This window comes from Orbicella franksi, chromosome 8 (assembly GCF_964199315.1).
Source record: "Orbicella franksi chromosome 8, jaOrbFran1.1, whole genome shotgun sequence".
NCBI lineage: Eukaryota > Metazoa > Cnidaria > Anthozoa > Scleractinia > Merulinidae > Orbicella > Orbicella franksi.
The window spans coordinates 10,216,367-10,229,357 of NC_138152.1; the positions used below are offsets into that span (position 1 = coordinate 10,216,367).

Below are 12,991 nucleotides of genomic sequence, written 5' to 3' on the forward strand. Positions count from 1 at the left end.
ATACATTTCACTTTGACTACTCTAAGCTCCACAAAACAATGACATTGAAAAACATTAAAACCCCAATTAAATTTCAATTCTGGGTCATTTTGCGCTCAAGGTGAGTCCCTAGTAAAAGAACCGGCCATAGATTTCCGATGAAATTTGGTTGTTACAGGACAAGGAGATATCAAAAGCGTTGTAAAAAGAGGGGTCACCGTGCTTGTTTTCATGCCACAATGCTGACAAATACGGTTATTTAGGTGACTTTTGGTAATCTCCGTGCGCAACAAATAAGAGTTTGAGGCGCTAATGACGCGAAAATTGTGCACAGTAGGGATGCGCAATGCAATACTGAGAAATCACCTTAAAAATTATTTTCCTTCAAGCCCAAGGTATATAGAAAACCACTATATGATTGATACACCACGATGCAATTTCTTTACTAAAATACCGCTGAGTGATCGGACGATACGCGGGAGCGCGCGGGAAGTTCAAAACAAACATGGCGGACTCATCAGTAGAACTTATCGAGTTTTTTCGTCCTCATAAGAATGAAGTTAATCTCTATGTCACCAACATTTCAAGACGGCTGGAGAAAGAAGTGGTACAAGTAAGGATTTCTTTGTGTATAATAAGATGCTTTGCCATATAATATAGACAATAATGGTGTACAAGTTGACTAAATAATAAGAATTGTCGTTTTCAATGATTCAGGTGAAACTGCTTGAAATATTCTCCCAGTTTGGATTGGTGTATGAAGTACAAGTGATCGATTCATCAGATAGTTCAGAAGGTAACTTATTTTTCTTGTTCTAATTTTCTGATCGTAGGAACTCTTTTTAACGTCAGAACTGTGAACACTGAAGACTTGGATAATTTAACAAATTGACGTCAGTTTTTTATGTGTCTGTCCTCTCTTTGATGATAAATTTCGTCATAACATTGTGAAAGTTTACTGCGGAGCCACACGCCGAGGCGAGTGGTTCCACAGCCACTTTGCCAATGTTATGATGCAATTTATCAGCAATAAGAGGACAGACACATAAAAAACTGACCGTCTGTACTCCCATTGATGATAAAAATGAGCCAATCAGCGTGCGAGAAATTAGACAGTTATTGTGAAAAAAGGTTGACCAATTGGAAGCAATTCTATGGGCCTTTCCATTTTTATCTGCAGTTCCCCTCTATTGATGACCTAGGAAATTAGAGAGGGAGGGGGGAGTCTTCAAAGGCCATTTCTGAGATGGCAACAGTGTTGGGATCTTTGGTCTTTAATAAATTCTGAAGGGGGGAGTGTGTCTGAACTTTGGTCTTCCCTTCTTGGGGAGTAAAAAGTTTACTTTTCTGAGGGGGTAAAATTCAAAAGTCCTCAATAGGGATAGGGGGTGGAGGGGTGGAGGGGTGGAGGTGTGGACATTAAATGGAGTGGCCCTATACAGTAAGCGTATTAATTTTTTTTAGGTGATTACATGATTTCGACTACAATTTGCTCAGCATAAGCACTTGAAATTTAAAGGAGGCATTTCAGAGCCATTTTAAATGTCAGAAAATTTTGAGGTTTTCACTCTAACAGCAACTGCTAAATAATGGAAATGATAAACCCATTAAAGAATAATAAGTATTGCTAGAGCCAGAAGCCTATCACCTAGTCTAGGTGATATGCTTCTGCTAGAACCCACTACCAGTCTGTCTGTTTAAGTGTTTTGCCTTAGCTGAACGAGCTACAACCATGGTCTAAACTAGTTGTGACAAAAAATATATTGAAAAAATATTATCATTTTTCCATTTGCACTGAGTAGATTCCAAAATGTTGTTAAATAAATGGAGCCTTTACCCCTCCCCTCCTGTAATGTTTGTAATCATGTTTTTTTTTTGGGTGAGGATGGGAATAACACAAGAACTTTATCCTTTGGTTTTGAGACCAATAAAACGACATTGAATGGAGGTAGTGGGGGACTACAGTGTGGTTTGATTACATTATGGTATCACATGCAATTAGAACATTGATGATACTATCTCGACAGTTTTTTGCAGGGTTGTAGGTGTAGCTAAGAGCATTGACCACTATAAACATAATTTCAACGTGTGAATTTGTTTTAAACTGTCGTAACAAGCCAACTTGGGATGATTCATTTTTAATCTGATTACTTCACCACCATGCATGAGAAGGAATCTTATCAAGGCTGCATGTAATAAACTAAAGTCAAAAAGTTGATTATTACTTAACTGAGTGATTATCTAATAACATGAAAATTATCATTTTTGCCATCAGCTCCTGAGGAGTCCACTGTGAATTGTTCTGAGTTGAACTACAGTTCTCTATATGCCTTTGTCAAGTTTTATTCAGCAAGGGCAGCAAAAAAGGCAAAAGAAAGAATAAATGGAAAGAGACTTTTAGGAGGCCAATTTTTAAAGGTCAGTTTTAGTTTTCCCTTGTGGCAGAGTTCTCATGGCAATAATGTTCTTCACCAACTGTTGCATAATTTTGAAGCCAGGCCCAGGTTGTTTGAAAGGTGGATAGTGCTATCCATGAGGTAAATTGATATGCAGTGGATAAGTGTTAACAAAACCAACCACGATATCCACCGGATAGTGATTCATCTGGTGGATAGCGTTATCAACATTTCGAACAACCCGGGCCAGAGGGCTTGTGTGCTGGACTTCAGATCAAGTTATTTCCGTTTGAGCCCTAGCCAGGGACATTGGGTTGTATCCTTGAGCAAGACACTTAACTCTCACAGTGATTCCCTCTACATAGATTAGATCTACTTGTACAAATAGGTACAGGTGATTTTAATGCCATAAGGGGTGGGGGTGAGTAAACCCTCTGATTGACATACTGTCCCATCAGGGAGGTGTCAAAATACTCCTGAGCACTTAATGCTACAGAAACCAGGATGTGCTCTGCTGGTAATTGGGCCTCTAGGTCCGATGCAGAGTTTTTAATTACCTGTGTTCGGTGTTATCTGAGTTAGCTTTAAGAATTTATTAGTTGGCATTGTTTATACAGGTCCAGTTTGCTCAACGGAAAAAGTTCACGGAAGTTGTTCGACACCCTTTGTACATGGCAAAGTGTACAGTGCTTGCTAATCATTACTTTGGATTTAATGGATGGTCAACAAAAATTGTTCAGGTAATGAAATCTTCCTGTCTTCATTTTGTTATGGTAACTCAGAAGTGCTGATTATTATTATTTTTTTTTCTTTGAGCTTTAAAATTAATAACATCATTAAATCTTTTGTTTAGGGTAGATTACCTACATAATAACTTTGCTAATTACTGGCTACTAAGGTCAATTATCTGAATTAATTTATTTTGTAAAATAAAGTCATTTTTAATGTTAAAATTCTGATGTATGATTTCTGAATTTGTGTGAATTTGGGTTTTCTGAGAGAACCTCAGTCAAGTCTAAACACTCCCATTTGGGTAATATGGGTCACCACAATGTGTTATCAGTGCAGGCACTTACTGTAACTCTTCACGTGAGGAGCCACTCCCCTTCATGTAACAGAAACATGCAAAAGAAATATTATTGTTCATCTGAAAGGATTTTACTGTTGCACTTTTTTCAGCTAGAGAGGCTGGAGAATAAAATTGATAACAGTGACAGTCAGGAAAAGAACAATTCTTTGTATAGATGTGTGGTTAGACTGGAGATTAAAGATTGTGAATTCTTTTGTGACGGCACTGGGCATGGTGGAGATCAAGACATGATACAGCAAGGTTAGTACAGATTGATGGGCTAAAGTGTCAACACTGATATTTTTAATTCAAACAGTGGCTTGAGGACATTCACCTGAATTGTTTCTGCGCATCCTTACTGCGCAGGAAAATTCACACTCCACATCATGCATCAAGTGTGCGCTAAGTAATAAAATGAACAATAATATGGCAGATGGCCATTGCTATGGACTTAATGATCTTGGATGTTCAGTGACCCCTATTTTTCCTTTGATAGATCATTTCCTCTACCGATTTTCTATGTTAAGCAAAAAAATGAAGAAAATCTTTCTATTAAAAGTTTGGATTTTTTGCAAACTGCACCATCAAATTCTGTTCTTTTTAGCTCTTTGTTTACCTGTGCAGCGGTTTCAAATGCCCCTTGAAGGGTTAAGTTTTGTGAAAAGGTTGGCAACATTTGGAATTATTTATGCAACAGACCCACTTTTACAAAATATGTCCGAGATCGTTTTCCTCCGTTGACTCACCTTCGATATTTTTAAAGTTCTATAAACCCCCTGTGGTCGATACTGAATTGTGTGCGCCAATTTTTCAAAATCACGGTAGTTTTCCACAGGCTTCATCTCTGAAATGAAGTTGCTGATCCCTGATTTTTTTGGCATTTCTGACACAGGTAACTCATTATCTGACTGCAGTAAAAATTTCAAAAAAATCTATTGACTGGAAAATGTTCGCATGAACGTCCTTAAGCAATGGTATCATAATCTGTCAATAGAGCAATTGTGAGAGTCTTCCGTGTGGGAGGTGCGGTGGCCTCATGGTTAGTGCGCTTGTCTCCAGATTGAGCAGTCCAGGTTCGAGCCCTGGCTGGGGACATTGTGTTGTGTTCTTGGGCAAGACACTTTACTGTCACAGTGCCTCTCTCCACCCAGGTGTAAAAATGGGTACCGGCAAACTTAATGCTGGGGGTGACCCTGCAATGGACTAGCACCCCATCCAGGGGGGAGTAGAAATACTCCTAGTTGCTTCATGCCACAGAAACAGGGATAAAGCTCCGGCCTGGTGGGCCACTTGGCTTGTATGCAGACTTACCTTACCTTACTTACCTTCCATGTGGAAAGAAATTCGTGTCCGATAGCCCAGGGCCAGTAGGTTTCTTTTGGAAACTTTTTGAGGAAATTAAGATTATATATCTGACTTTTCAACTTTCAAATTCCTGGTAAATTTTATGGTTCACAGAAAAAGACCCCGCCAAAAGACTTGAATTGCTTGGATATGCCAAGAAACTGGCCCACAGACATGCATATGAAAATGCATTTAGAAGAGTGATTATTATATCTTTGGACAATGGCAAAGTTGGAGTACAGATAAACCAACAAGACATGCCTGATTGCAGTTTTGATGAACCTGCAGAGGATGGAACAGTTCATGTAGACCATATTGAAGAAATGCCTGTCAGTGATTCAGATGAAGAACACAATACACCATTAGAACTTCAGAATACAAGTAACTCTTCACTTGCTTGTAATGGTGTTGAAAGCTGAAATTGAACTTAATGAACCTGGAGAGGAAGGAACAGTTCTTGTAAACAATATTGAAGAAATGCCTGTCAGTGATTCAGATGAGGAACACAATGCACCATTAGAACTTCAGAATACAAGTAACTCTTCACTTGCTTGTAATGGTGTTGAAAGCTGAAATTGAACTTAATGAACCTGGAGAGGAAGGAACAGTTCTTGTAAACAATATTGAAGAAATGCCTGTCAGTGATTCAGATGAGGAACACAATGCACCATTAGAACTTCAGAATACAAGGAACTCTTCACTTGCTTGTAATGGTGTTGAAAGCTGAAATTGTACTTAATGAACCTGTAGAGGATGGAATAGTTCATGTAAACCATATTGAAGAAATGCCTGTCAGTGATTCAGATGAGAAACACAATACACCATTAGGACTTCAGAATACAAGTAACTCTTCACTTGTAATGGTGTTGAAAGCTAAAATTGCACTTAATGAACCTGGAGAGGAAGGAATAGTTCTTGTAAACAATATTGAAGAAATGCCTTTCAGTGATTCAGATCTCCTATTTTTTCTTCCAATTTGAACTGGAAACCATACTTACACAAATTGAGCAAGAAAGTTTCAAGAGGTATTGGAGTATTATCTAAAATTAGATATTATGTAAACAGGAATAAAATATTACATTAATATTTTATTATATTATTCACTTATTTACCCCTTCCTCACCTATGATTTATCAATTTGGGGCAATACTTACAATTCTACTCTTAAACCTTTAGTAATTCTTCAAAAGAGGGCTATACATATTATAACTTTCTTGAAACCAGATGAACACTCTGAGCCTCATTTTAAGGAATTAGAGATTGTTAAATTAACTGATCTTGTTGTCCTTCACAATGCACTTTTCATGCATCACTATTACTATAATCTTCTTCCATCTTCTTTTGAAAATTGTTTTTTTTTTTTAGACCATATTGGGTCAAAATTTTACATTTAGGTTGTCTTTTTTAAGACTGATAGAATACAGACTGATAGAATACAGTGAACATGCATTTTTTCTTTAAATTTTCGTGGCTACTGTTCCCAGGCAACAGTAGCCATAATGTTATTCAATGTTTTATTCATGTGAAAAATCAATTTCGAGGAAAAATCTGGCACTTTCCAGGAATGCAATAATGTGACAACACCTTATTATCCAATTTCTGCTCTATTATCTGTCAAGAAGTCCCTTACGGGAGGTTAAAAACGAAAGAAAATTTCAGACTTTTTGCTTCAAAAGTGGTCGCGGTCGCTTACGAGAGGTGGTCACTTACAAGAGGTTCCAAATATAGTGATTTGATGGGGAAACTTTTGGTATTTTGGAAAGCTGGTCGCCGAGGAGAGGTGGTCGCTTATGAGAGGCAGTCGCAACCGGAGGTTTAAATCAACAATTAAATGGACACTCAGGATAATTTTGCTGCGTTTTTGGTCAAAACAATTATCATTGTAAATCTGTCTCTAGACCTGGCTATGCTTAGGGAAATCCAAACCTCCCGGGGGGGGGAGGGGAGGGGACTCCCATATAAAGAGGATGGGGGTGCTCATCTGAGATTTTGATAAGAACCCCTAAGAGGTACCAAGATCCCGTTTTGTGGGCGTGGCTTAAATGTTTTTCACCCCTAAGAGGTACCAATTCTAAAACAACATATTATCTCTTGTTATATGATTTTCGGATCAATACACCAAAAGGTACGGCAAAAGCTCCCGGTGTGGACCTTTTGAGGCTGGACACCTTAAGATTGAGGTACCAAAACCGCTTGTTTAACCCCTAAAAGATACGATGAGCAACCCCGTCCTTTTTATTTGAAAGTTCGTACGCTTTGATACACAGACGAGTTGAAACGCAGATTGAAGAAATTATACGAAATCGAAAAAGTTAAACATTTAGCCAGTGCCATGTAATAAGAAATCAACTAATAGCGAGGTGTGATAAAAATACGGTTTTGCTTTCGACTCGCGTTAGTCATTTGAAGGCGTTTTGCGTTTTACGCCTTCTGGTCGCTTGAAAATTGGGGCGAGAGCAAAAAATCGAGGGAGTGGGTGCTGGTGGGGCGAATGAGAGATTGCGGAAATGCTGTTCATTCATGCACAGCAAATGCTACGAAGGCGATGCGACATCAAGATGCGACATGTTTGTTTAATCGATGTTTGGTAGTCTAGGACCATTCTTTCCAAAAATCGGCGATAAATGGTGATGGTCAGTAGCCTGCAACGTTCTTTCCCGAGTGTTTGAAGGCCTTAAAGTATTTATACTTGTTTAACTCAGCTCGTATTTCATAAATAAATATACGCACGCTTGTTAAATAGGATACGCAGCAAATTGTATTCCAGAATCTTAATAAAGTTAGATGTTGAGGCTGTTTGAAGGCTTGAAAGATCACGAGCCTCATGAAACAAAAGTTATTAACGTAAGTTAAGCTCGTGTAGCACAGATCTGCTCGCTGCAGATGAATTTTGTTATTTTCCCTGCACAGTCATGATCACCCTGGGTGCTGGTATTTACATAAGCTTAAGTTACTCAAGTGCTAGAACTACTTTGTATTATGTGTTGTTTACTTTAAAAACACATGAAGCTATAAAACTGAAAAACTTAATTAGAGTTGTCCACACTGAGAACAAAACTTTTTGTTTCAAAGTTTAACAAACAAACCTGTCAGCACATAACTTGTAGATGGTTTGTCTAGCAAGGACAAAATAATTTGTCTGGCGGGGGGGGGGGGGGTGGGGGTGGGGATGGGGTTTGGTTACAAACTTTTTGTCCTGGTGTCTCAAAACCTCATGCCTAAGATCTAAGACCTTAGATGTAAGACCCCCCCCCCCAGAATCTCAAAACCTAAGACCTGTTAGACCCCCTCTGAAACTTAAAAACTGAGACCTAAGAACCCTTCTGAATCTCAAGAACTAAGGCCAAAGGCCCCCTCCGAATCTCAAAAACTAAGACCTAAGAGCCCTTCTGAATCTCAATCAAAGTAGCTATGAGCCACTCTACTTGGAAAATGGATCGCCCGTAAACAATGACAATTTTGATGTCTCTGACTTGAGGTTTTAATTAGTGGGATAAGTTAAAGTTAAAGCCCACTCGCAAAATGCAACGGTAAGAGAATACAGAAGGGGATGTAACACTGTTGAACACATTCATGAATTTATTCGTGATCCTCATTGGAGACAATTATAAAGAAAGTATGGCTTCTTGTCTGATCAGCAAAGCAAGCATAATTGGATTCTCATTTTCATTCTTTTGTTTTTTCGTTCTTTATTTTCCCAGGCAATATAAGTGATTTTTTTCTTTCTTTGTTACCTTTTGAGAGATCTTTGAACTAAACAAACATTTTTCAACATAGAGTCATAATACCACAAGCACAGCACTGCGGGTTGTCCCCTCAACAAAGTTCCGCTCAACAAAGTTAAGCCCTGTTTGGTGGGGTTCCTGCTTGGATGGGTTACCAAATATGAATACTCCATGTTATAATATTTTCTTTTTTTTTTTCCCTTTCAAAGGCAATATTAGTGACTGCTGAACTGCCAGTCTTGTGTAATGTTTTTTTTTTCTATTTATCAACTATTTTGTTCATATCATTGTACCGTGTCTGTATTCATCTTTGAAGTATTTATTTACAATACTGTATAAATAATGGTGAAACACGCTCGAAATATTCTCTTCAGTTCTCTTGTTTGTTGATCGTCCAAAACTTTTAATCACGGCTTGAATCATAATATGAAAAGTCACGTGGCTCATCAAGTTTGTGATTTTCAATATCTCCTCAGTTTTTGGTAACTGAGTACAGTTAAACCTTTATATAAAGTGGATACCTTCGGGAAATGAGATATTTATATAATTAGTTTTTATATTATGTGTCAAATTCAGATTTCCATACCTAATGGCATACATACACGTTATCATGCAGTGCACTGTCAGACATGTTGCTGAGTCTTAATTTTTGACATCTAACCGTTTCCAAAAAAAGTGAGGGAAATATTTGATGAAAGACTGAAATTGGTTGTATTAATTAATTTTTCTTCTCCCTCTTGACCCGTGCAGTACCCAAAAAAGATGGAAATTATTGATGGTAACCAACATGTAGGTTAAGGGGGGGGGGGGGGGGGAGAGAGACAGTGGGGCATGAACTGTGCACTACCCATTACCCGAGATTCCAGACCTTGCACCTAATCCTTAGCTGTTGTTATAATACTACTAAATTGAAAAGCACATGCAAAAATTCAGGCACTTTTGAAAAAAAAATTTCACCCGAAAAAGTCACTTACGTCAGTCTTGCACCAAGCCATTCAATTATGGTGTTCAATTTGTATCAAAAAATATCTCAAAGGACCTCAAAAAACACTTCCCTTCATGTTCCATTACCTTCGGTTGGGAATGATAATTGTCCCATTGTCTCTTTTCATGCTTTCTTAGAGTTCCCATTTGATTTTCTGCCTGTTTGTGGCTGTAAGCTCACCCTTACTCTTTACTTCAGATTTGTATATGCAGCCATTAATGGGAGAAGTGTCTGTAATTGGAATTCAGAGATCCAGCATGTGTTTTTGGCGTAAAGAATTAAGGTCGGCAGCCTGTTTAGCTTTAAATTGATACATAATTCAGTGTGCGTCATTGACTTACAATGCATGTGCTTGACAGTTTGGTAGGAGAGTTTGAAAGAAGCTAATAAGGGTTACTTGAGGTATGGCTTAGAGTGACCCTGAACTTTTCCAGTTCATCTGGCCTGGGTAATGTTCGATAATGTTCATATCCAGTGGATCAATCACTCCCCAGCAGATAAGTGTCAGCAAAACGAACCGTGCTATCCACTGGATAGGGATTTATCTTTTGGATAGTGTTATACAGCCTTCGAACAACTGGGGCAGTGTTCAATAAATTAATTGCCAATAGGAATGATGAAAGAGTTTGATGTTGCTTGTACCATAAAATTAACAAACACTCTACATTAGGACTATACCTAAAAGGTGACAGAATGAATAGAACTACACGAGCTGATTATGTAACAGATAGCATGGCTTTGCTATATAACTACTGACAGTGAAACCTGTATTAAGTGGACACCCATGGGACACTCACTAGTGTCCACTTAGTAGAGGGTGTCCGCTCTAAACAGGTTCTAATATAGATTAGTGCAATGATACACTGTAGTTAACTATTAACTCTTTTGTAAGTACACAATGTAAGATCAAAGACTGCTTAAAGCACAATGTTCAGTCAGTCAATGCATCAATCTGGAATAATCTACTTACGTTTAAAATGACATCACTGAACAAAGTTAAGGGAGTGAGCTGAGCTTTTAGAAATAAAAAGCCTTTGAAGTGTCCGTTTATTGGAGGTTTTGTGAAACAAAATGGCTTAATAATATTGGTTTCTGCGTCGGCTTAACAGAGGTGTCCACTGAATGTAGGTTTATTTTACAGTAAATTATGGAAGAAAATTTTAGGACTCAAGCTAGTGTCCACTTAATTGAGGGAGTCCACTTAATATAGGGTCCGTTTAACACAGGTTCCACTGTGGCATATATGTTACATGTATAAAAAGAAATGACTGAACTTTGTTCATGACAGCCAAAATATAAGCAGGGTTAAATTGTTACAGCCTGAAAGTGGTCATAATAATGCGGTTGTTGGAGTGACACTGTTCTCAACAGTTAAACTTAGTGGTAAATATAATTTAGGCAGCCAATCTGCACAGGTGTTTACAGTGGTGAGTTCGAACATGATCACTGAATAAGACTTGTGAAATTTACGGATATTCAATTTTTGTTGTTCAAGCTTAAAAGCAAGCAATCAAAATATGTAATCAGTTGGTGTAATTCTGTTTTCAAAATGATACAGAAGGGTTTTTTTTTTTGTATTAAAAATTATAGAATGCATAATTTGTATTTAGGTTTGCAGCCCATTCGTGTGACCTGAGTAGTGTCTTTTCATTGGATCCATTCCTTTGGAACTAGCGATGAATTTTACAAGTAGATAAATGGAGAATACCACTGTTTGCGTTGTATTTCTAGGTGAAAGTACTTAACAGTTGCAGCTGTACAACAGTTTTATCCTGAGGATAAATTCTGACACTTGCGCTGTCTCATGGTGGACACCAGGATAATTTATAGTCCTTTAGGGGGATATAGGAAATATAAAGTGCTACTATTGGGTGAGTGCTCATGGTGTTTGTTGTAATTATATTGTTAAAGTTTGTAGGATCTTTAATTATTACACAATGTACCTTTCAAATTAAGTCATTCAGTTTAATCTGAAACGGTTAAGGCTGTATGAGTTAGGGTTCAATTGTACTCTTTGTTTTATCATATCATTATTATATACTAATTGAGCAAAGGAAGCTAAAAATTGAGCTAGTAGGAAAAAAAAAGCACAACAAAAGATGTTTTACATTCTTGAAAGTAACACGGGTGGTGATCGGGTGGCCGATAGTGAGTGAGTTGGGGCTGGATGGTCAATGTTAAGTGGTCAGGGACATTGTGTTGTTCTTAGTCAAGATAGTTTGCCCTCACAACACCTCTTGATACAAGGAGGACTGGATGCAAGGGTGTACATGTATATGTTGTAGTTTAAACATAATGTATTTTAGGTAAGAATGTCTTAAGCCAGGTTATTTTGTTTTAACTTAGCTTAGATTTTGCAAATAACTTTATTTATTTCTTCACGTTTGGGGGTTTCCTAAAAAAGAATAACATGCCCACCACCCATCTCCCTGACTGTCCCTAACCCTACCCTACCCCTAAGGAGACACCAAAAATAAAAAGGATAGGGTTAACGCTGTTCATTGACAGCTTTGAAAAGAACCCTTAAGAGGTACCAAGATCCTCATCGTTTTTATATGAAAGTCCACCCAGTACCCTACCCTGCCAGGATACCATTTTAACCCCCACTTTTTTACTTTGTACTCACCTAGATTCACCCAATCTCAGACTTTGTAGTCCACTTTCATCTCCACTTGGCTATGCAAGCAATCATTACAAATTTTTGAATATTTAAAGGCCTAATAAGTTATTGGTTTCCAGACTCCCCCAACCCCTTTGATGAAAATTAGACTAGTTTGAAATCATCCTGACCAAAAAAAAAAAAAACATTTTAAACTAGAACATATATACATGTGTACCAGTCTGCCTGGTGAACTGTGGAACTGTTGGGCACTTTGGATAACTGCCTTTGGGGAAGCAGTTACCTGTTGTGGACTAGTGTCCAACTCTAAGAAGAGTACCCGTAATCTTGTTTAAGGGAACTGTGATGCAGTGTAAACTACAGTAGCCCGGGGCCTACCGGTGAACTGTGAAACTGTTGGGCACTTTGAATAACTGCCATGGCTTTTCGCTTTGCTCCTCCATTTTGGTAGCTATAGGAAAAACTCTCTTTCTTTTGCCGTTTTCTACAAATCTTAGTAATTTCCGTAATTTTCAGTGATTAAGTAAAATATGATAAGATATCTAGCCTCCGTTGTCCTTTAAGTTTTGAATTTAGCTTTTAAATTGTTCCTGAACAGGTGGTTCTGCTGTTGGTAAAACATGTTTGTGTAATACATATTTTGAAGGACCAGCTGGTTTCAGTCCTGATACTTTGCCCACTACTGAAGGTGAGATGCATGTTTAGTTCTAAACAGCATTATTTAAATTGAGTAAGTTTAATTATTACATGACCAAGTTAGTCCAGTTAAGGCCAATAACCAAAACTAACCAATTAGTTTGCTTTATCGCTGTTCCATATTTTCGCTTATGGCTTATCTGTTTATAGGAAATAACTTACATGTCAGAGCTTGTT

The 12,991-nt window shown here is 37.9% G+C and overlaps 1 protein-coding gene, 1 long non-coding RNA gene and 1 pseudogene across 3 annotated transcripts in view; all 3 read left to right on the forward strand.

Annotated features, from left to right (window-relative positions):
- The first annotated feature begins 451 nt into the window (after positions 1-451).
- LOC145495916 (RAD52 motif-containing protein 1-like) lies at positions 452-5,296 on the forward strand. Its single transcript, XM_081475518.1, has 6 exons — positions 452-592; positions 697-775; positions 2,255-2,397; positions 2,993-3,115; positions 3,555-3,705; positions 4,903-5,296. The coding sequence occupies exons 1-6, from the start codon at positions 485-487 to the stop codon at positions 5,205-5,207; spliced, it is 909 nt and encodes a 302-aa protein (XP_081331644.1). The 5' UTR covers positions 452-484; the 3' UTR covers positions 5,208-5,296.
- A 95-nt stretch (positions 5,297-5,391) lies between these two features.
- On the forward strand, positions 5,392-11,252 carry LOC145495943 (uncharacterized). The gene is made up of 2 exons (XR_014050490.1): positions 5,392-5,813; positions 11,230-11,252. It is a non-coding gene; the product is annotated as an uncharacterized LOC145495943 (long non-coding RNA).
- Positions 10,297-12,991, forward strand: part of LOC145495878 (uncharacterized) — a 38,509-nt pseudogene continuing 35,814 nt past the window's right edge. The window contains exons 1-2 of the transcript XR_014050483.1: positions 10,297-11,369; positions 12,717-12,806. The product of XR_014050483.1 is annotated as an uncharacterized LOC145495878 (transcript). The remainder of the gene's footprint in view (positions 11,370-12,716; positions 12,807-12,991) is intronic.